The 24,244-nt window shown below is 46.2% G+C and overlaps 1 protein-coding gene across 1 annotated transcript; it reads right to left on the bottom strand.

Annotated features, from left to right (window-relative positions):
- Positions 1 to 554: 554 nt before the first annotated feature.
- On the bottom strand, positions 555 to 23,610 carry Dhx33 (DEAH-box helicase 33). The gene is made up of 12 exons (XM_052756406.1): positions 23,256 to 23,610; positions 19,030 to 19,190; positions 17,540 to 17,767; positions 17,193 to 17,363; positions 13,633 to 13,818; positions 12,881 to 12,992; positions 11,027 to 11,186; positions 10,801 to 10,889; positions 9,812 to 9,939; positions 9,252 to 9,455; positions 5,770 to 5,856; positions 555 to 3,831 (listed from the first exon to the last, which is right to left on the bottom strand). The coding sequence occupies exons 1-12, from the start codon at positions 23,515 to 23,517 to the stop codon at positions 3,523 to 3,525; spliced, it is 2,097 nt and encodes a 698-aa protein (XP_052612366.1). The 5' UTR covers positions 23,518 to 23,610; the 3' UTR covers positions 555 to 3,522.
- Between the last annotated feature and the right edge of the window lie 634 nt (positions 23,611 to 24,244).

The following is a 24,244-nucleotide window of genomic DNA, read 5'->3' as shown; positions in this document are numbered from 1 at the left end:
TCTGGAACAGCCTAGATATCGGGAGAGCTCAGGCTGACCTGCACCCAGCTGCTGTGGAGTGGGCATCCTGGCCCCCCACCACACTAGACCCGGACCCAAGGGCAGGATGGATTCATTTTGGAAACCTCTGCACCCCCTAACATTCATCCAGGTTTTAATGGAGCAGGAATTCATGGCTTACACCATCACATTTAGGTTAAGAATCAAGGACACCAGGGGCTGGAGATAAGGCTCAGTGGTCTTAAGAGCATTTATTTGTTGCTCTTGCATGCCAGCTCACAACCATCTAACGAGTTCTGGGGCATCAGACACCCTCTTTTGACTTCCATGAACACCTGGCGAGTATGTGCATAGACATGCGGGCAAACCACACAAACACATAAAACAACAAACACACACTCGTGTCTTACACTCCCCAGCACCTGGGACGCAGACAGCTCTCTCTGAGTTCTAGGCCAGCCTGGTCTACATAGTGGGTTTCAGAACAGCCAGGGCTACATAGAAAGATCTGGTCTCAAAACACCAAAACCAAAAGAAAACACAGATACCAAGTCTTACCAAATGAATGGCAATAAGGCTAATGTTTAATATTCTAAACAGCAGTCTATAAATAAGGGAAAGGAGGCCCAACAAAAGAGGGCACACAGATCATAAACAAGATTCATTTTTTTTATGGATTTGATAGTCCAAGGCAAATTTAAGCATTACACACAAGAACTGTTTTTATGTTATGTCTGAGATCAGATAGAATACAGCACAAGTCCAAATCAACTTGATATTTTTGCTCTTTAGTTTTTTTCTACACTATAGCAATCAATATAAAAATTTTCCCCACAGGTACAGTCTAGCTTATGTGCTCAAGGAATGGCATCTTAGATGCATGGCCATAGTTCCAAACAGATCCTGGTAGCTGGAGTACAAGGATTTGTGTCACAGTAAATGTTTTGCTGTTTTGGAATCCTATTACAACAGACAGAGGTGTAAAGGTTTTCACTGGGGACCTGGTAATAAAACCCTGGCCCTGGGTGTTGCAGGGCTGTTGAAGGTCATGTTTGAGGCTCTTCTGTCCAGATAGGATTCTTCAGGTTGGAGAGAGTTTACCAACTGGAAAAGTAGTTCAGGTTGTATTGCAGTAAAATCATGAAAAATTTTATATTTCTCTAAGTAACAGCCCTGGCTGACCTGGAACTCGCTTTGTAGACCAGGCCGTCCTTGAACTCACAGAGGTCCACCTGCCTCTGCCTCCCAAGTGCTGGGATTAAAGGCGTGTGCCACCACTGCCAGGCAACATTTTCCATTCTTAAGAAAGCTTAAAGGGCACTGTCCCTGCGGTTCAAGATAATTATTAACTTCTTTGTAGTAATATGTGGAGTCAGAATGGGGTTTCCATCTGATTTAATCCCTGAGCAGCTTTGTTAAAAAGCTATTTTTTAAAAGCCCAATAAAAAACTAAATACTCTATTAAAATTCTACCCCAATGTTAAAGTGATGAACGCATTTCTGTACAGAAACATTAAAGCTATTCAGAAACTCCACCCTTCACTCCTTTTCTGGTAAGTGCCTAGCACTCTCACTGCAGCTAGTCAACCCAGGGTACGTTTCCAGTGCCGGCTCTGGAGTCATTCAACGGAAGCTAAGTTTTCCTTGACTCAGAAAACACCCTCTTCGTTTACTGGGGAACAGAAACTGCTCATTGTTGAGGAAATTATTGCCCCCCTTGTATTCTTTAACCAGCATAATGAATGCTCTATTAAAAATACAAAAGTTTCTCTTCCCAAGCAAGGCTAAATAAACACCCCAGCCCCTTTGTTTAAATAGGAAAAAATAAACTTTAAAAGGAAAGACTTTCTTGATAGCTTTTCATAAAGTTGATAATGTAACCATTTTATCAAAGAACTAAGTCACGAGTACACAGACAACCCTAAACACTGGCTAAAAGCTTGACTGCTCATGGTTAGGGTTATAATAAAGCCTAGACTGGACTCAACATACACACTGTGGACCAATGAGGCCCTGGAATGGAAGTGTCCAGGCAGGCTAGGCCCTCTGGAAAGAGCTTGTTGGACCCGAGAAAAGAAACTGCCCTCTGTCTTTGAGGTACACTGTAGGCAGTTTGGCCCTCTGCTTATAAACAACACAATTCATTGTATAAATGACAAAACCTAGTAGCAGAGATATGTCTGGACCAACTAAGTACAATAAAAGGGCTAAATTTGGCTGTTTCTAGGTTCAAACATTTTCTGGGAAAGTGTGCTTTTTTTTTCTTCCTCCACTAGGCTAGCCCAGAAGCCTCACTCCTCCCCTCTCAGCCAGGTTACAGGTATGAACCACCACACCAGGGATTGTTTGCTCCTAACAATCAACTAAGATGAGTCTTTTCCAAACAGGTACAGGATGGACAGGCTTCTCTACTTCCCTCTGACAAATGCAGATAATGAAGGTCTGAGAGAGCATCTGGTTAGGAAGTAGCAAAGCTAACTGTCCCCAGGTCCCTGCAGAGAAGAAAAGAGGATACTGAAAATCATCAAGACCAAAGCACAAAGACTGAGGGTGGTGAAAGGACAAACTGACACTCTGGCTTCTGAAACATCAACTATCTGTCCCCTCCCTGCCACCCAGCAGCTCTGACTTGGGCCCCACCTGAACAGAGGATGCTGAATGGGTGTGAAGCCTCCCTCATGTGCACAGTCCAAGGGAAAATCACCACTGGGCTTTTCAGAAGGCCACTGCACTGAAAAGCTGGCTTTCCAGTTTCAGGAAACCTGCATGTCTCCTGAAAGCATCACTGGGGACGGGCAACCACAGAGGCACTGAGGACCAGTCAAGGAACTCCTTGCTGGTCTCTGCTTGGAGACAGACAAGAGAATGTGCTACACCCCGAGCTATCAGAATACACCTTACTCTGGCACTGTCTGTGGGAGTTCGTTTCTTCTGTTTTCTATTTAAAAGACATATAGGTAGACATTAAAATAGTAGTGAAGGCTGGGGCTTGGCTCAGTGGCAGAGTGTTTGCATAGCATGCATGAGGCCCTGGGTTCCATGAGGGGAGGAGGTGGCAAGGGGGAGAAACACTGAGGTCAATCAATTGGATCTGTAGCTTCCTATGGCTCCTCCCAGAAACTCCCCCTCCCCCAGTCACAAGAGCTCAAAGGGCTGTGTTGTACCTAGTTAGTATCACAAAGCACAATGGCTTACAATTCACTGATTGTCTTATCTTATGCCAGGCAAATCTCTGGGTAGCTTTCTATTCATTTTCTCTAAACTTCTAAATCCTATCCCCCTCTAGCCTATAAGGAAACTGAGGCTCAGGAGTTAATTCAGACCCTCAAAATCGCCCAGTCAAACCCAAAGCACAATTCTCATTTCTTGTGGTCTAAGTATGAGCATTGTCTGCATGGCTGAGGTTGAGAAGTTTCATCAACACTTTCAAGCTCTTGAACTCAGCAAGTCTGGCTGCACTGAAGTGTGTGGTTTCTCCAGCTTCCGAGTCTACTTGGAAGTAACTGTGATCTAAGCTCCTGATCAGTTTCTGGCAGTCCTCAGCTTCCTCCGGAAGTAGTCAGGGGCGGCTTCGTAGAGCCACTCGGCATCCACAACACAGAGGTCACGCATGTAGCATTTGTTGGTGTAGAGTAGTGCGGTGTATACCACACAGGCAGGCTTGCAGTGGAAGAGGACAGATGACGGGTGGATGGCCACTGGCTGGTGCGTGTCCGTGGTGGCATAGGTGCCATCTGGCTGGAGTTCGGCAGTACTCATAAAGAGGCTGTGAGCGAGGCAGCGACGGACACTCTCCATGTCCCCTCGAGATGACATGATTGGCATTGACATCTGTTTTAGGAAACAGAAAAGCCCCCAAACATTAATCCTCCCCATCACTGTACAGAGCAGAGGGCAGCAAGATCTCCAGTGCAGCCAATGCCAACGGAAACCTTGATCTACAGACAAAAGGTGGCACTTCAATTGCCACAGGCAGCAGCTCAGGGGGAGGATGAAGGCATGGATGAGAAAGACAAAAAACAAAAACAGGGAAATGACAGCCTAGTAAAGGTGGTCCTAGGAGAGAGACCTCCACGCAGGCTATACGCTGTACACAGGTCGGCTGTGTTGAGCACCAATTTCCTCTGAGATGAAACCATCCAGCTTGGAGAGAAGCATCTTACTCAGGATGGGGGCCAGGTGGTGGTGACGCAAGCCTTTAATCCCAGCACTCGGGAGGCCGAGGATCTCTGTGAGTTGGAGACCAGCCTGTTCTACAGAATGAGTTCCAGAGCTACACAGAGAAACCTTGTCTCAAAAAACCAAACCAAAATAAACAAACAAACAAGCAGGATGGGGGCTGGAGAGACGGCTTAGCACTTAAGAGCTCTGGCTGCTCTTCCAGAGGACCTGGGCACAAGTCAAAGCACCCATGTGACAGCTCACAACTGTCTAGTCTCCATGTCCAGGGAGGCTGAAGTCAGCCCAGCCCCACGAGATCACTGAGGAGGACAGGGCTGAGGACAGCTTTGGAATCTGACAGTCCCAAACCTGAGGGTGCTGGGTGGACCAACCTGTGGAGCCACTCACCTGCCATGAGGTTCACTGATAGAGACCCTGAAGCTCCTGGAGATCCCAGTGCAGAGTCTGCCTTCCGCTCCCCCACACCCAGCACACTGCACACAAACTCCCTAATTAGAACAGCAGCGGTCCTGGGTGCATGAACTAGGGAGGCCCGGACACTGCAAAGCTGAGCGCAGTCCCAGAGGCGTCTGGACCATGAAGAAGGGAAGCTACTAAAATGAAGACAGCTTCAGCAGACAGGATGCTTGTCCAACACAGGCTCAGCACCAGCACAAACCACAGGAAAGATGGGGACAGAGTTTCCATTCTCCTTACTGAACACTGGGTAGCCTCTAAGTTTCAAGTATACAGCAAAGTTATTACATACATAGGCAAGACCCTGGTTTAAAAAAAAAGCTACATCTTTTTGCCTCTCTGGTGTTTTCTGATTTTTCTTCAGTTTAGTAGTATTTTTTTAGATCAGAAAATAGTTACAAAGTTTATAAAATTTATGCATGAGGTCCAGGGTTCCATGCCCAGTACTGCCCCCCTCAAAAAAAAAAAAAAAAAAAAAAAAAGGAATGTAGGTTACAGATACAATGTAACTATGTGAAAGATAAGCTAAAGGGCTCAGAGGCAGAGCACTGCCTAGTGGGTCCAATCACTGGGCCTGGGGTGGGGGGGGGAGGGGAAGAAAAAAAACAAACCCAAATCACTATGGATTTCTAGGAACAAATCACAATTGTGTGTGTGTGTGTGTGTGTGTGTGTATGTGAGAGAGAGAGAGAGAGGGAGAGAGGGAGAGAGAGAGAGACAGAGAGAGAGAGAGAAAAAGGCCAGTAGAATTATGGGTAACTTTTACTTTCTTGTGCATTTTAAATTCTTCTACAGCCAGACGGTGGTGGCGCACGCCTTTAATCCCAGCACTCAGGAGGCAGAGCCAGGCGGATCTCTGTGAGTTCGAGGCCAGCCTGGGCTACAGAGTGAGTTCTAGGAAAGGCGCAAAGGTACACAGAGTTTTCAAACCCTGTCTTGAAAAACCAAAACCAAACAAACAAACAAAAAACCAGAGTGAGATCCAGGACAAGGACCTTACACAGAGGATCCCTGTCTCGAAAAACCAAAAATTTTTTTTCTACAATGAGAATTTCTTTCATACCAGCAGCAGCAAGCAATCCAAGATCCCCATAGTAAAATAAAAACTCCTCCTTGAAAGGGAGGTACTACCTTTAAGCAGATTTCCCTTAGCTGTGCTCTGACTTCAGCTACAAGCAGCATATTCCTGCTGTTGACAAAATTCTCTTTGCACCAGTCCTGAAAAGAAAAAAAAGGAGATGTTGTGGAATATTATTTTAAGATGTGTTACATTTGTTTATGCTGTGGAATATTTGTTTAATGATGCAAATATGTGTTGCATTCTTTTTTTTTTTTTTTTTTTTAATTTATTTATTATGTATACAGTATTCTGCCTACACACCAGAAGAGGGCACCAGATCAAATTACAGATGGTTGTGAGCCACCATGTGGTTGCTGGGAATTGAACTCAGGACCTCGGGAAGAGCTGCCAGTGCTCTTAACCTCTGAGCCATCTCTCCAGCCCGTGTTGCATTCTTTTATGCTGCATTTGTTTAACTCTGTGAAGCTGTGATACTTGTCTGTCTAAAATACCTGATGGTCTAATACAGAACTGAATGGCCAATAGTGAGCAGGAGAAAGGACAGGGAGCTGGCAGGCAGGGGAAATAAATAGGAGAAATCTGAGAAGAAAGAAGAAAGAGCAAGAGAACGAGGAGAGGAGGATGCTAGAGGCCAGCCACCCAGTCACCCTGCCACCCATGTAGTAAGAATGAAAGTGAGATATACACAAGTTAGAGAAAGGTAAAAGCCTAGAGGCAAAAGATAGACAGGATAATTTAAGAAAAGCTGGCTAGAAATAAGCCAAGCTAAGGCCAGGGTATTCATAAGTAATAATAAGCCTCTGTACGTGTGATTTATTTGGGAGCTTATTATGTATCCTGGCACAGCCTACCAGACCCTGTTGAAAAGCATATCCTTAGTGCTGGGTGTGGTGGCACATACCCGTGGTTCAGCCCTTGGAAGGCTGAAGATTCCAAGTCGGAGGTCAACCTGGGTTACACACATAAGCAAGACTCTGCTTAGTGACAAACAAATTGATGATATCCTCTTGGTGGAACACACACCAAGGGCAGGACAGTCTTCAGTAAAGAAGGACTCAGTGCTTTGACTGCATCAGCACTTCTTTTTTTTTGAATATTTATTTATTATGTATACAGTATTCTGTCTGCACGCCAGAAGAGGGTACCAGATCTCATTATAGATGGTTGTGAGCCACCATGTGGTTGCTGGGAATTGAACTCAGGACCTCTGGAAGACCAGTCAATACTCTTAACCTCTGAGCCATCTCTCCAGCCCAATCAGCACTCTTTTTTGTTTAAATATAAATTGAGGGCCAGCGAGAGAGCTCAGCTGGTAAAGATGCTTGCTGCCAAATCTGAATACCTGAATTAAAGCCCCATGTACTCATAACCATAGGACAGAACCAACTCCTACAAGTTGTGCTCTGACCTCTATAGGTGCCATACGGCAACATGTATATATGTGTGTGCACACAACCCATGCACACTTGAACACACACATGCAAAGTATAAACATAAACAAGCAAAGGTAAATACAGCAAAGTTAGCAAATACTAAAAATGTAGGGTAGCATTTTTTAAAGAATACACACTAAGGCACAATTATGAATTTATTAACACATGAGAGAATATACTGCCATTTCCCATCTTAGTATGAGGAACTAAAATATGATATCAAAAAACTAGCACAACAGTGGGGCAAGCAAACCATCTTGTATGGTTAGATACGGTCTGAACACTCTCCAATGCTTCACTGAATACCTACTGTGAAACATTAAGTGGAAACTTAATTCAATCATGGTATTTGTGGGGCAGCAAGATGGCTCTGTGAGTAAGGTTTTTGCCACCACGCCTAATGACCCAAGTTTGAGCCCTGGGATGCACATGGTGGAAGGAGAGAACCAAAAGTTGTCTTCTGACCTCCACACATATGCTCCCTCTTTCCCTATATGAACAAATAAAGTACAATTTAAAATTTAAAATAAACTGGGTATAGTGGGACATGTCTTTTTTATCTTAGCACTTCAGGCAGATCTCTGAGTTTTAGGCCAGCCTGATCTACACAGTGAGTTCAGGATAGCCAGAGCTACATAGTAAAACCTTGTCTCACAAAAGAAAACAAGCCGGATGGTGACGATGGCGGCGGTGCTCACCTTTAATCCCAGCACTCAGGAGGCAGAGGCAGGCGTATCTCTGTGAGTTCGAGGCCAGCCTGGTCTATAGAGCAAGTTCTAGTACAGCCAGAGCTACACAGAGAAACCCTGTCTTGAAAAAACAAAAACCAAACCAAACTAAAACCCTTTAAAATAAATAGCTGGGCATAACAGTATCACATGCTTTTAATCCTAGCACTTGGCAGGAAAAGGCAGCCAGATCTCTACGTGAGGTCAGCCTACATAGAGAATTCCAGGCCTTGGAGTTATGTAGTGAGAACCTGTTTCAAAAAAACAAAACAAATTTTAAAAACTTTGGGGCTAGAGAGCCAGGTCAATGGTTAACCCAGCCTGCTCTTTCAGAGGACCAGGTCCAATTTCCACCACTCACACGGTGGCTTACAACCATCTCTGGGAATCTGACGCCTCTGGTTTCCACAAGAACAGCAAGCATGTGGTGCTTAGATACACAAGAAGGCGCACACACACACACCCCAATATAAAAATTATGGTGTTTATAATAGCAGCAGGAAATCTGGAAAATGACTGGGTTTAAATAAGGCCAGAAGGTAGAGCCCCGTGACTGAATTCCCACTGGTTCCTAACTAGGCAAAGAGGAAGAGACCAAACACACACATTGCCTTTCTCTTGCTGTGTGATGCTCTGTTCTACCTTGAAGCATCAGATAAGGCTTCTAAGTCTTACCAGTCTAGAACATGAGCCAAAATAAATCTCTTTTCTTTATAAAATGGCCTGTCTCAAGTATTTTTTTACGGTAATGAATAATGGGAATAATGGCCTAGAGCTAAGCGTAGTGGCACCCACCTTTAATTCTAGCATTCTGGAGGCAGAGGCAGGTGGGTATCTATGTGTTCCAGGTCAGCCTGGTCTATATATGAGTTCCAGGACAGCCAGGGTTACAGAGACTTTGTCTCAAAACAAAACAAAACAAAACAAACAAACAACAATCAAAAGAAAAGAAAAAGGGATAATTGTGGTGGTTGAGACAGAGTCAATGACTTAACTAACTTGTCCACACAGTGTGTGTTAAACCAAGCAGAAGGAATACCTGAACTAATGTTTCATTCTAGTGATTGCCAGCACATACACATTTCTGATGACAGCTGGCTTTTTTTGTGTGTGTGTGTCTTTTTTTTTTTTTAATGGTTTTTTCAAGACAGGGTTTCTCTGTGTAGTTTTGGTGCCTGTACTGGATCTCGCTCTGTAGAACAGGCTGGCCTCGAACTCACAGAGATCCGCCTGGCTCTGCCTCCTGAGTGCTGGGATTAAAGGCGTGCGCCACCACTGCCCGGCATGTGTGTGACTCTTTAAGATGATTTTGTCAAAAAAAAGAAAAGGTATACTTAAAAACACATGCCCGAAAGCACGGACAAGGCTCACCTTATTCCCACCTATGTTTTTGAAGGTCCGATAGATATTGAGCAGGGTGATGTGATCCCCCTCACTGGATATGAATTTCTTCCGGACACTTTGCACTTCATCTCTCCGGGCAGGAGGGTTGTAAAGGACACTGTCCACAGATAGCAGGGAGACTATGGTCAGAATCTCTTCCGTACAGTGGAATTTGGAGGACAGGAGGATAGTCTGGAAAGTCAGATTGCAAACGCATGAGTCAAGTTTCCTAGCTTCTGATTAGTGTTTCTGTATACTCTTGCAGCTTCCCTTTAAGGAGCGTGGTGGCTTTAAGACCACAAGGCAGTGTCAATGCCATTCACTTCTTTGTAAAACAGAATGATGCCATCCCCACAGGATTCCACACAGAGGATTTGTGGGTAGGGCTATGACTGATGTCTTAATCCCACACACAACACAAATCAGCACTGTATACAAAGTGGGGTGATATGTCATATTTAAGAATGCAAATGAGGTTAGTTCAGAAGCACTGGGCATTTCCTGACCTGTAATACAGAGAAAGGTAATGAGGAGGAGGGGTCATTTACTTTGGCAAATTTGGGCTCTAAAGGAAATGCTGCCATCTTTCTTCCAATTGGAGTCAGGGTAAGCTGGTCATCCTTATGTTCAAGAGCACCTAACAGGTCCAGTTGGGCAATGGCCGCCTGAATGTGATCTACAGAAACGGAGACACAAAAAGGAGCCAGAAGTCCAAAACAGGAAGAAGATGCAGCTAGTTGAGTGCTTCTGGGCGCTTATAACTCTACCCCCAAGGCCACCCGCCACTGTGCTCATACTTTTCTAAGCCTTAATGGTACCACAGAAGAAGAAGAGAAGTATGCAGCAATTGTGGAGAGCAGTTACCAAGAGGGATGGGAAGGAGGCAAATGGCTCTGGGCAGGGCTTGGCTCCCACGGTGTGGGCAGCATCACACAGATGCTGGCCGTTTACCCTTATAGTTTATATTTATTATTCCTTTCTAGGAATTTCAAAATGAAATATAAATATATACATAGGAGTGTGCCCTATGTGTTTTTTTTTTTTTTTTAAGATTTACAGATTTTTGTGTAGAAGACAGCCAGAACATGTTTCTTGAGAGAAGAAGACCTGAACTGAGGACCAGGGTGGGACCCGGGATAGCTATTGACAGCTTACTTTCTCTCTTACAACTGCGTTTCCTTAAAGAAAAGGAAAATGGCACAGTAATAAGGGTCCAGGTCCAAAGCTGCCACCATTTTGTGTCGGTTCTTCCTCCAGGAGTGATTACTAATGAAGGAGGACCAGTCAAATCCCAGTTTCACACAAAGGACCATGCTCTCTTTATCCTTTCACTGGCCTTCAGGGGCGTCCCTGATGCCTGATGACCTCCCTGGACCCTGCATAAGGGTGCTATAACACGGAACCTATCATGTCATAACAAATGAAATCAAATCAGCAGAAGAACATGACCAAAATACTTTTTTTTTTCTTCCTCAAAATACTTTTCCTGGGGGAAGAAGTCCTCTGCTGTTGTCTGTCTGTCTGGCTTCCAGCTTACCTGGAGATGGTTTGGACATGAAGTCAAAGGTGAGCACATTGGGGACTTTCATCGCTAGGAGCTGCAGTATCACACTTGCCAGGTTACACCTGTGAGGGGAGAAAGGAGGGTCAGTCGTCCGTCCCTGACCTGCTGAGAGCGTTAGTGAAAGCCAAAGCCCGTGGGCAGAAGCAGATGGGAAGGAGGCTGGGATATATGGCATGGTGCAGGCACAACATGGACCTACCTCTGGATCTCTGGCACCGTCATCTTCTCAAACTTGTCAAACTCATCCTCGGTGTAAAGCCGGTAGCAGATGCCACTGTCTTCTCGGCCAGCCCTCCCTGTGCGTTGCCAGGCCTGTGTCTTTGACACTCGCTGTACAGCTAGTACCTCAAGACCACTGTCTGCAGGGAGAAAAGGCCATGAGTGCTTTGCTTTATCACATAAGCAAACTGTTTCTAGAGTGCTGGCAAAAAGAAATGATGCTGAGTACCACTGAGTGTTTCTGCAACACGGGGGTCCGGAAAAACTCAAGGCTAAGCAAGAAAGCACAAACCCAGGCTGCTCAGCCACTTTAAACCTCACAGTGAAACTGAGCCTAGCAATGAATCATGTGTGAAATGTTATGAAAAACACCACAACACCCTCCGAAAGCAAGGGGGCAGAATGGTTTCAGAAGTTTGGGCCTTCAACTTAACGTGCCAGGCTTTGTTGACTCCCCATGGGAGGCCTTACCCTTTTGGAGGAGTGGATGGGAGGTGGGTTGAGGGGGAGGCATGGAGAGGGAGCTGGAGGAGGGGTGGGAGGGGGTACTGTAGTTGGTATATAAAATGAATTTAAAAAAGAAAAGAAAAAGAAGAAGTTTGGGCTTACATCATGGGAAGACTGACTACCCAGCCGAGCGGCACTGAGGGTTTCTTGGGGATTTTGGTGCGGAGAGAGTTTCTATCTAACTGGGAAGGCTGGTCACACACCAACCAATGATGACAGGGTCCTTTGTCCTCCCTCCCAGTTCTATAAGAACAGATCATGTGACTTTTTCCCCTGGAAGTAAAAGACATCAATTCTCTCAAGTACGGGAATATTTTGTGCCAGGCACTAGAGGTTGACATGTTGTCACCAGGAGATATGTGTGAAAGTCGATCCCTCCAGCTTAGTAGAACATACCAATTAAATATTGAGGAGCAATAATAATTGTAGGGGCCCTAAATCCTCTGTAGAATAAAGCAAGGTATGAATCAGACATGCATAAGACTGACTTCAAGGCAGCTTGACACTTGCAAGTGCTTCCCTCTATGCTTGCTGGGAACCCTGTCCAGCCAGGGAACCTGTCTCCTTGCTGGGAACCCTGTCCAGCCAGGGTACCTGTCTCCTTACTGGGAACCCTGTCCAACCAGGGCACCTGTCTCCTTGCTGGGAACCCTGTCCAGCCAGGGAACCTGTCTCCTTACTGGGAACCCTGTCCAGCCAGGGCATCTGTCTCCTTACTGGGAACCCTGTCCAGCCAGGGTATCCATTTCCTTACTGGGAACCCTGTCCAGCCAGGGTACCTGTCTCCTTACTGGGAACCTTGTCCAGCCAGGGAGGGTATCCATTTCCTTACTGGGAACCCCATCTAGCCAGGGGTACCCATCTCCTTACTGGGAACCCTGTCCAGCCAGGGCACCTGTCTCCTTACTGGGAACCCTGTCCAGCCAGGGCACCTGTCTCCTTACTGGGAACCCTGTCCAGCCAGGGCACCTGTCTCCTTACTGGGAATCCTAAAAGCCCAGACATCCACACTCTGGTAGCCCTCCGGAGAGCCTGCCACCGGTACCAGGCCGTCCCTGGCCTTCTTGCTACCATTCTCCCCCAGCTTCCAGTGGGCTTTCACACCTCAGTCCAGGATCTCATCTGTCCTTTCCAGGTTCTCTGCAACTGAGTCCTCTCTTGCCTTCCTGCCTCAGGTCTCTTTTATGGACCTGACTTGGAACTGTCCCTGTCACTCAAATCTCAGCTCCTCACAAACATGAAGTGTTTCCTTGGAGGAAATGGTGGGGTTACAGCTTTAACCACTGCTCGCTACACGCAGGGGACATTCAGGAGCTACAGTTCTCACCAGGGTTATACTTCTTTGCTTTAACCATGCCCGTGTCAACTACATATTTTATTCCTGTAATGGTTATGGAGGTTTCGGCGATGTTGGTTGAAATGATCACTTTGCGATAGCCCTAAAGGAGGAAGAAAACCAAAAAGCCATATGACACACACGATTCAGAAGTTGAGGACGTTCTAACCATGCATTTCCACAACTTGCTTATGGTCAAGAAGAGGTGACTTCATTAGTAATAGTAGTCATACCGATTTCAGTCACTCTACTTGATTAGAGACAGAGGCAAAGAGGACACTGGTCCTTTCCCTGAGGTCGTGAAGGTTAATTTGAGGCGAGGAGATGCAATGGAACAAGACTCAAGGTGGGTAAATAGGTGGGAGCTGGAACCCCGGCCCTGCCACCATCTTACTGTGTGTACCTTAAGCAATTCTCACCTCCCTTCTTGGGGGCCTTCGCATCCCTCATGGGGTTCCATGAGGAGGAGAGACGGTCTGTGTGAGCGTCAGCACTGTGTCTGGCACACAACAAATGGTACATGGGCAATGAGTTTCTACCAGCCCCTAGAGGAACCGTTCATCCACCTTGTGCCCTCCCTCATCTCTCCTCACAGGACAGCTCTCCCTGCAGCTCTGTACTCTACACCTGGTACCTGAGTATTCCTCCAACGTCTCTGGATCATGGGGACAGGCACACAGGCCCCATTGGTCGATGTGATTTGATGCCCATTGACGTGGCTGGCAGAAAGGTGGCACACTCACCTTTGGGGCCCCTTGGAAGACTCGAAGCTGCTGTGAGTAGGGCAGGGAGGCGTACAGAGGAAGGACGAGCATTGCAGGGCAGCCGTCAGGGAGGTGCTTTGCAATGTCTCGGCAGGTCTTGCTCATTGCTTCGATCTCCTCCTGACCAGTAAGGAAGACCAGGATGTCCTGGGAAGAGGGGGCTTCCTAAAGAGAGGGAATACTGATGATGCGGATGTTTCCAGGAGGGTTTTTGTTTTCTGTTTCACCCCACCCCCCCAGATAGGGTTTTTCTGTGTAGTTTTGGTGCCTGTCCTGGATCTCGCTTTGTAGACCAGGCTGGCCTTGAACTCACAGAGATCCGATAGGCTCTGCCTCCCAGTGCTGGGATTAAAGGCATGCGCCACTGCTGCCCGGCTCGTTTCACTTTTTAAGATAAAACAAGTCAGGCAGTGGCACCTCCCTGGGAGAGAATGCTTACCAGCAACGCAGTTGTTAACACGAGAGCCAGCCAACCAAACCAGGTCAAGAAGTTTTGAAAGGAAATTAACATCGCTTTTGTAAGACAATACAATGAAAGCCTAATCAGAGACAAGAAAACTTGGCATAAAACTTCTTGAGGTGAGGTGGCTCAGTGGGAAAAGACACTTGTTGCCAAGGCTGCTAGCCTGAGTTCGATCCCCAGGACCCACAGGGTGGAAGGAAGGAAATGCCCCTTGGGTTGCTCTTTGACCTCCTTACAGGCACTGTGACTTGAGCACCCCTCCCCCGAACAACACAATAAGTAAGTGCAAACCATAATTTTTTAAGACTTCTTTTTCTTCTTTTTCTTGTAAGTGTGGTATTTGTATGTGTGGTATGGTGTGTTTGTGAGCATGTGTGCCTGTGCTCACGTATGGTCAGTGAGAGACCCTGCCTGAGGTAGGGTCTCTCACTGAACTGGAAGCTTGCTGTGAGTCGGCTCCGGGTGAAGGCATTTGCTGTGCAAGCCTCGTCACTTGAAGCTGAGCCCAGGGACCCATGTAAAGGTGGGAATAGAGAACCAACTCCACAAAGTCATCCTTTGGTCTCTACATGTGTACTCTGCCCCTGCCCCCACACACATCAAGCACACGTACACCTCCCCGCACACAATTAAATTTTAAAATAAAATTCTAAAACAAAACAAAACAAAACAAAACCCACTCAACTAAATTTTGGCAGTTGAAAGAAGCACCTGGCTTTTTCTTCTCTTTCAGACATTACCAAATGACAGTAAAAAACCACCGTTTTCATCCCCCAGAAGAAAAAAAAAAGATCACTGCCCCCAAATGACAAGAGAATGGGAGATAAGAGGGTTCAACTCATTTGTGAAAGGTGGAAGACATGGAGGAGAAGGATGGTTGGGGGATACCTACTAAGGAGATAGTGACGAGAAATGAGGATGGAGCATATGGCTCAGTGGTAGAGCACTGGTCTAGCATGGGCAAGGTGCAGGAGAACAGCGAGGACATCTCGCAAAGCAACCTGCACCAACTGGGTGGCAACATGAGCGACCCCAGAGAGACTGCACACAGCATCCCATGACTGGGATATGAGACACAGTGTAAGACGTATTACACTGAAGGCGTGCACCAATTGTTCAGGAGACCAGGATAGGGACAGAGGGTTGCTAACAATGGAGGCTCCTAATAGTAATCACTGATGCTGAATTTAAAGACCATATGATACAGCTATGTTGAAATATGGAGAGCACAGGAGGGTGTGGGAAGGAGTATGTCTTAATCCTGGCCTACTTTTTTTTTTTGGTTTTTTGAGACAGGGTTTCTCTGTGTAGCTTTGGTGCCTGTCCTAGATCTCGGTCTGTAGACCAGGCTGGCCTCAAACTCACAGAGATCCGCCTGGCTCTGCCTCCTAGTGCTGGGATTAAAGGTGTGTACCACCATCGCCTGGCTCCTCCTGGCTTACTATTTTAAGAAATAAGCATATAATAGTGAATGATAAATCAAGAAACAGTAACATAAACAGGGTATTTTAAAATTCAAAAGTAGTTTCATAGCAACTGCTGAGTTTCTCTGTGATCTCACTCCTGGCTGGCCTGGAACTCAATATAGACCAGGGTGGCCTCACACAGGTATCTGCTTGACATGTGAGCCACCATGACTGGCTCAACTGCTGTTTTTTTTTTTTTTTTGGTTTTTCGAGACAGGGTTTCTCTGTGTAGCTTTGCGCTTTTCCTGGAACTCACTCAGTAGCCCAGGCTGGCCTTGAACTCACAGAGATCCGCCTGGCTCTGCCTCCCGAGTGCTGGGATTGAAGGTGTGCGCCACCACCGCCCGGCTCAACTGCTGTTTTTAATCAAGAGATTGTTAAGATCAATTCTTTGATTTCTTCTCTGAGACAAGTTCTCAAGCACCCACACTGAACTCAAGCTCACTATGTGGGGAGGATGACCCTGAACTCTTGACCTTCCTGCCTCCACCCTCAATTAGTGCTGCCATGCCTGCTTCATCCAGTGCTGGGGATCAAACCTAGGGCTTCATGCATGCTGGACCTTCCTTCTACAGACTGAGTTACATGCCCAGACCAACTGATGCCTTTCTTAAAATAAAATTGTTTGCCTCTAGATTTTCTCAGGAAATTAATACAAAGATTAAGAAGTCTATACAAATTAAATCAAAACAATAGGATTTAATCACTCAAAGCCTTTTTTGTGTGTGTACATGTGTTTATGTGTGTCATGCATATGGAGGCCAGAAATCTAATCTTCATCTACTACTATTCACCTTATTTTTGAGACAGGATCTCTCACTGAATCTGGAAGTTCCAGGGATCCACTCGTCTCCATCCCTCTTTCCCTGACAACTCCTGGGATTCCAGATGCACATCGCTTCAGTGGCTTTTTATGTGAGTGCTGGGGATCTGAACTCACTCTTCATACTTGTTTGGCAAGCACTTTACCCACTGAACCACTCCCCAGCCCTTAATCACTCACATGTAAATGTTTAACAAAATTAAAAGATATTTTGCAGTATCTCTCTAAAACTTCTGAAACACCTCAGGACATGTGTAGTGGTGCATACTTATAATTCCAGCACTCAGAAAACCTAGGCAGGAAGATGGCAAGTTGGAAGCCAGCTCGGGTACATGGCAAGACTAGACATACTTGTATAGCATACTGGATTGTAACGTAATAAATGCTTTTCCCCCACGGGTTCTGATATAAAGAGATGTACAAAAGTCACTCCTCTAACATGAGAGCTTTCTAGCTCAGAGAATAGCTGCTGATAGTTGAATTATTTTTCTTTTCAGAGAAAATAAGAAATCTCATAAAAGAGGCAAAACAGATGTAACAAGTGAACTTTTTCTGAACAATTACTTTAGAGATGGTTCTCTCTTTTGATCATGTGGATCCCAGGGATTAAACTCAGGTCAACAGCCTAGGCAGGAAGCCCCTTTACCTCTGGGCATCTCACTGGCCACAAATAAGCCTATTCCTGATGACACAGTTCACAAAGCTCCAAGATTCAGAGGCTAACTGTTCTCACAATTAGCTGTAAGGTGAAAGAGAATTTGCCAGGAATTTTCACCCCTTTCCATACCTGGTGGATCTGGAAGACTGAGACAAGCGCTGCATGCAGGTAATCCTGCTGAGGCTGCTTGGTATAGAAAATCTGGATCGGATGCTGCCGACCTTCAAGGTAGAGGACAGGGGCTCCATTGAAATACTGAGAAAACAGGTCAACATCCATGGTAGCTGACATCACAATCACCTACAGAAAAGAACGAGGAGGATGGGAAATAAATGGTGGACAGCATGTCTATAAAGCAGATGGTTGAGGCCCGTGTTACCCCCACCATGGCTAACTTCCTCCCATGTGGCTGAAGCAGAATGGGCGGAGAAACACCCCCAGAAAGACCGCCCAGTCCTTCAACACATTGCACATACTCTGAGAGGCAGTTTCCCTAGCCCCTTCCGCCTCTTCTGAGCTGCCTTCACCACTCCAAAGAGCACATCTGTGTGGATAGTCCGCTCGTGGGCCTCGTCCAAAATGACACAGCTGTACTTTCGAAGCAAGGAGTCTGAAATTGCTTCTCGAAGAAGCATGCCATCTGTCAGGAACTTGATCCTGGTGTCTTCTGAAGTGACATCCTCAAAGCGCACAGTATAGCCAACCTGAGAGAAAATATGACTCCTTTATTTAATAAACATAAACCCATATCTATTATATTATAAATATATGTTAAATATATATTAATTATATATCCAGAACTGTCCTCAGCACTATGGTATCACAGTAAACAAGACCAACAGCACTCTGCCCCACTCCTCCTTAGAGCCCACAGAGATGAGAGTCTTGACTCCCAAATTGTCCTCTGACCTCCATATGTGACACACACACTAATAAAGAAAAGGAAAACAAACACGCACCCTAACCTCTTACTTTAAGGTACTTATGAATAGACATGAAAAGAAGTCCAAAATATTTTTACTTGTAACACACATATATAATACAAATTTGAATCTGTCTCCTATATAGCTCCAAGACTCATTCTATAAACCTACATTAAGTAAAGAACAGTGTTCATATTTTTTGTTTGTTTGTTTTTCGAGACAGGGTTTCTCTGTGTAGCTTTGGAGCCAGTCCTGGAACTCGCTCTGTAGACCAGGCTGGCCTCGAACTCACAGAAATTCACCTGCCTCTGCTTCCTGAGTGCTGGGATTAAAGGTGTGCGCCACCACTGACTGGCCAGTGTTCATATTTTTATACAAATACATATACATATATATAAAACATACATACATGTAATAGATGTAAAAGAAGTTTCTGGACAGACATGATACTACATGCCTATAATTCCAGCACCCTGGAAGCAGAGAGACAGGAGGATTGCCATAACTTCAAGGCCACCCTGATCTACAGGTCTATACTACACGTTCCATGCTAGCCAGGGCTATAAGTGAGACCTTGTCTCAAAAAACTCAAACCAAACCAACAAACATAAAAATGACGTGTCTTAAAGTGTATACTCGTAAACTAGGTATAAAGGGTCCAGCGCAGTGGCAGGGCACTTGCCTAATAGGGTCAGTCTCCAGCACCTCCAAATAAGAAAACATCTGATTTATTCAATCTGCCAAGAGCTTTGTGACCAAAGCTAACAGGACTAAGAGCCACTGATCTCTCTGGAATTGGGAAAACTCTAAAAGCCTAAGAACTGTGGCAAGGAAACAGCATGCTGTTCAACTGGGTGTTGTGACACACCCAGGCATAAGGACTGAGGATTCAGAGCGCTACATATTGGAGACCTCGAATCAACATAACAATGGAGTGGGAGGTGAAGGGGTGAGGATGAGCTTGTTCAAAGAAATGAAGGGCAGAAGCACAGTGGGTGCCTGTTAGTAAACAGGAACCGGCAGTCAATAAAGCAACAAGGTACCAGTTTCCCGAGTTCAGTCCTCTTCTCATCTGAGACTCTAGTAGCAAGAGAGATGGCAGCCACTCGACGGGGCTGGGTCACAGCAATGACGCCCTGGCGGCTAATTCCCCCCTCATAGAGGTACTGTGGGATCTGAGTTGTCTTCCCAGAGCCAGTTTCCCCTAGGAGAGAAAAGAAACTCCTGTTCACGTGCGACTAAGGTAAACTCACCAAATAAAAAGCTTAAAGTCAAGAAAAACAAAACAAAAACACAAAAGAAAACACCCAGGTATCCTGCCAGAAAACAGCCATGGCTACTGTTTCCCAGGAGGCCCAATTACATTTCAGAAGCCTTTACAATGGGCTGGGCATGGTGACACAGGCCTGTTACAGCAGGCAGAGAGGCAGGAGGATCATTCTGAGTTATAGACCAGCTTTGTCTACATAGTCAGCTGCAGGACAGCCAGCGCTACATCACAGAGAGACTGTCAAACAAACAATAAAAACACCCTAAACTTTTAGGACGTTTATATGATTTGGCTCACAATTCCATTTACAGAAATTGAGTTTAGGAAAACAAAGATGTTTATTCAATTTGCCCCATGATGGCAAAAATACTGGAAATATGGATAATAAATAGTAGGTGTGGGGGTTTGAATAGGTATGGCCTCCACAGACTCACGTGTTTGAATGCCTGGCCCATAGGGGTGGCACTATTAGGAGGTGTGGCCTTTTTGGATGAAGTGTGTCACTTTGGAAGCAGGCTTTGAGGTCTCATATGCTCGTTAAGCCCAGTGTGGCACACAGTCTCCTGCTGCCCATGGATCAAGATGTAGAACTCTCAGCTCCTTCTCCAGCACCATGTCTGCCTGCATGCCACCTGCCATGATGATATGGACTAAACCTCTGAACTGTAAGCCAGCCTCCATGAAATGTTTTCCTTTATAAGAGTTGCCATGGTCATAGTGTCTCACACAGCAACAGAAACCCTAACTAAGACAGTAGGTAACTGGTATAGTTACAACATAAAATGAAATATGAGAGTCATGTAGATTGATATATACTGATATGAAGAGATGTCTATTCATATATTGCTCGCCCTTCTCTGGCTGCTGCTTGCTGTTCTCGTCAAGTCTTTGCCTACACTATTATGGGTACGATACCTGCCAGCCTTCATACTAATTGTCGAGTTACTGGGTAAGTCAGGCAGCAAATTCTCACCCTCATCTCTGAAATCTTTAGTGCCTGTTAATCCCTCTTCTAATGCCAGAGGGCAGAGGTCTCTTCACAAGCTTGAGCACCTCATTTCTACCCTCTGTTGGTACCTCTAACAGCACCTGAGTAGAAGAGCTCAGGAAATGTGCACACCCTTCTTTCTACCGTTTACTCTCTTTAATGTGTGTGCCTTGCATTTTCTCCCCGCTTCCAGCCGCCTCTGACTGCTCACCTTTCCTGACTTAGCCAAGAATCTTAGACTAAGAATTTGATTATCCTGCAGTTTCCCGCTGAATCCTCCACACGACCCGAGACTTGGATCAATGTCTCGTGTGCATCTTTCCTATTCTTATTCTAAGGCAACTGACTATTGCAAAAATAAAATATGCCAACCGTGCAGATGTAGAGCCAAATGCACCTAGGCACTAGCTCTACCGTCCACCTTGTCTTCTGTCTCCATCTCCCCGAGGGCCTACTTGAGGCTCTGGGGCTTCAGGTATCATCAGGACTCCTGCATCTGTCTCATATAAAGTCCTCAATTGTGATTTCCCTCTACTCCCTGCTACAAGGCTCTTGCACCCCGTTGCCTCCTCTGAGATGGCCCTTCTCCTGTGCCAGGTGGGCTCTCCATAACCCTGTTGCCAGGGCCCCCCCTTCCCTCACACTTCCTGACCTTTGCTCCATTAGCTCTATCCTATCTGCAGTGCCTCTCTGCTCAGTTCACCAAATCTGGAAATATTTGCTAGCTCCTCAGCTTTGCTCGTCTGGCCAAAGCAGAAGCCTGTTTCCACCGCCTTCACCCTTTCACCTCCTAATGTCAGTCCAGTGCCAGATCTGTTCCAAAAGTTCTCCTGAAGAGGTCCTCAGCAGGAGCTGTGATCAAGACCACGCATCCAAATCCAGCATGGACCTTCCCCTCTTTTGTGTATATATGATTAGGGAACTTTGTTGGGATCCACGGGAGGAGACCAACAGGCAGCACCGGAACTCATGGGACATGGCCTGGCGTCACTTCATCAAGTGAGCCTTGGAGAGGCAGAGCCCCAAGGATGCTATGTCCTGAGGACCACATGCTGTTACTGAGCACAGCTCTGCTTACTGCCCTCGTGGTCACCATGTCCCTCATCAGCTGTGGGTTGTATGAAAACTCTCAGGGGGTTTCTAGTCTCTCACTGGGCAGTGTTACTGGTACTTACAATAACAGTGACTGACTTTTTCCAAGCATTGCTGCTGGAGCAGATTAACGATTCAACCACCACCCTTAGAAAGAATTTAGACATGTAGAGGTGTTAGTAAGGCTAGGTTAAGATGTTTTCGTTAATGACTTTGATGCAGAAAACCTTGGGGAAGCTGGGTGGTGGTGGTGGTGGTGGCGGCGGCGGCGGCGGCGGCGGCGGCGGCGGCGGCGGCAGCAGCAGCAGCAGCAGCAGCGGCGGCAGTGCACGCCTTTAATCCCAGCACCAGGGAGGCAGTCGGATCTCTGTGAGTTCAAGGCCAGCCTGGTCTACAGAGTGAGATCCAGGACAGGCTCCAAAGCTACACAGAGAAACCGTGTCTTGAAAAACCAAAAAAAAGAAAAGAAAACCTTGGGGAACAATTTAAAATTTAGAAAGGCACACTTCATAGTTGAGCGAGGGAGACAAGAACAATGGTAGTCTGGCTATTGCTGGCTGAGATACCTTTCTTGCTAGGGTGGGTTGGTGATCAAAGGTGATGATTAATTCTTTGTACCCATTTCTGCCCTCAGCTTCCTGATATGATTTAATAAAAAAACTGTTGATGAGTGGAGATGCACCTTGAGGATTTAAAATAGAGATGATTGATTGTTTTTCATATATAAAAGTTTAGATTTGTGATCCTTAAGTTTTTTTATAAAATTACTTTTGAGATAATTGTCTTTTGAGATAAATAATAAAATGATTGATCCTTTCTTTGCAACCACAAAATGCAGCTGGACAGCAAAAGAACTGTCTTAGAAAGTACCTTGCTTTCTTACACTTTGTTAATCTATAACAAGTTGCTTAGACATGAATGTATGTGGGTTTTGGGGAATAATTTGCTTTTCACTTGTACTACGTAAATGTTTAATCATGTAAGGGAAATGAGAAGCATGATTTTTTTTACTTGTATTCATTATAAGCATTTATTTGGAAAATAGAATGTAACCATATTGTAATTTTTATACTGCTTGAAAGATTCTGCTGGGATATATAAACTGTAAAGAAAAAAATAAACTAAGAAGATAGAGAGATCCTGACGGAGTGTGCGTGTGCGTGAGAGAGAGAGAGAGAGACAGAGACAGAGAGAGAATATGTGCGTGAGCCCCGCAGAATCAAATTTTACTCCCTCAGGTTAAAAAAAAAAAAAAAAGTCAATGGAGTGATGAGTTCGCCACCTCCTCGCCTCCGCTTCAGCTCCTGAGCTGCTGAAAGCTGGTCTTTACAGCAGTGGACTTCACTGTTGCATCTATTCACGCCCTCCACAGAACTCCAGTCCACTGACTGCCAGCATTAGCTGGTCTTCTTCCTCGCTTCTGACACTCCCTCAAGGGCTCCTCGTTCTTAAAGGTTGTGCATCAAAGCCCCTTGAAATCAGTCCCTGACCTCGAACTCTCCCGAGCTCTTCTCATACCCAAGAAATTGGTTCTCGTTAACGGAACTGTTTCTGACCGCCAGTCTCTCCATCGCTGCACAGCATGCCAGTCCCCAAGGACCCGCTCCGCAGCTGCCTCCTCAAAGCCTGGGTGAGGCCCGTCGTTCCAAGCTCTCAGAGCCCCCGATATGCACCCACACCCTGTCACGGAAAGTGAGTCTTTACCCCCATACACGCCAGGCACTCGCACAGGGCAGTCAGCGCCAGCAGAATAACTCGGTCCGCCTCTTTCCCGAGGTCCCTGTTCAGGCCTGACACAGAAAACCTTTCAAGTTTGCTGAAGAAACCAACGCAGAGAGAGTGAGAAGCACCTAAGAAAAATTGCCCTCGCCAGGCCAGGAATCTACAGCAAGGAAGGCCTCGCCAAGGTGGCCACTCACCGATGAGGACCGCACTGTCCAGGTTTCGGAGCTGGGCCAATAGCTGCCCCCGCGCCCGAAAGATGGGCAGATTCCGGCGCTGCAGCTCCAGGGCCTCGCGGTAGGGACTGGCCGAGGGCTGGGCCAGCAGCGGCGTCTGCCTCCGGCCTCCTCCTGCTCCGCCGCCGCCGCCAGCCGCCAGCAGCATCACCACTCGCCTCCCGGGAGGGCAGGAGGCCGGCCGGAATCTCTTGGCCGGCGGGAAGCCCGCCTCCTCCGGCATGTCGGGAGGACCGCGGCAGGAGGCGCGGACGCCGTCAGCTCCGCTCCGCTCCGCTCCGCTCCGGACAGCAAGCGCGCACCGCCCCTTTCTCGCCACGTGCAGGCGTGTCTGGGCGACCACCGATGACTTCACAGCCGCCTCCAGACTTCAGGAAAGGAACTCTAATTCCCGACATGCATTGTGGGTTTGGGTAGCGTTTACATCCTGTGAGAGCAAGGCCGGAGGTGCGACAGAAAAAAACTGCCCGAGCAACAACAGGGAACGATAGCTATGAGTTCCGTAGGCCCTTCTTGGATAACGACGTTGTCCTTTTGGGCTCTCGTTATACCAAAGCTATTTCTTTCCAATAAAAATGAGTGTCCCACCTCGGTCTCCAACAATAGTCACGTTTTAAGGAAGTTACTTAATTCTGTAAAAATCAACGAGGAACACAAACATTTAATTTTCTAAACAATGCACATTTTAAGGAACCCACTGATATGTCCGATTTACAAATGTAGAAAATGAATTTTCTGAGATTAAAGTCATTCAGATGCTGCAAAGAATTTTGAAAATGCTACTAGTGAGTATCTTAAGTTACAGAAAAGTGACCTATGATTCTGATAGCATGTATTTCCCTCACAAAATGATAGGCTCAAATAATACAAGAAAAGGAAAAAAAGGAAATTATCTTTAACTCATCTCCCAGTAATTCCTACCAGATTCTCATTCTTTACACAGCTTCCCA

The sequence above is a fragment of the Peromyscus californicus genome, unplaced genomic scaffold (assembly GCF_007827085.1).
Source record: "Peromyscus californicus insignis strain IS unplaced genomic scaffold, ASM782708v3 Scaffold_3__1_contigs__length_106647218, whole genome shotgun sequence".
NCBI lineage: Eukaryota > Metazoa > Chordata > Mammalia > Rodentia > Cricetidae > Peromyscus > Peromyscus californicus.
This window is presented reverse-complemented; position numbering and strand designations above follow the sequence as displayed.

Bases quoted from the DNA above. Each gene is read 5' to 3' on its own strand.
- Dhx33 (XM_052756406.1), bottom strand. From the start codon at position 23,517: ATGCCGGAGGAGGCGGGCTTCCCGCCGGCCAAGAGATTCCGGCCGGCC. The intron at 12,993-13,632 runs GTGAGTGTGCCA...TTCCTCCTTTAG, and splicing joins TCTTCCAAGGGGCCCCAAAG to GGCTATCGCAAAGTGATCAT. The intron at 11,187-12,880 runs GTGAGAACTGTA...TTCTCCCTGCAG, and splicing joins AGCAAAGAAGTATAACCCTG to ACAGTGGTCTTGAGGTACTA.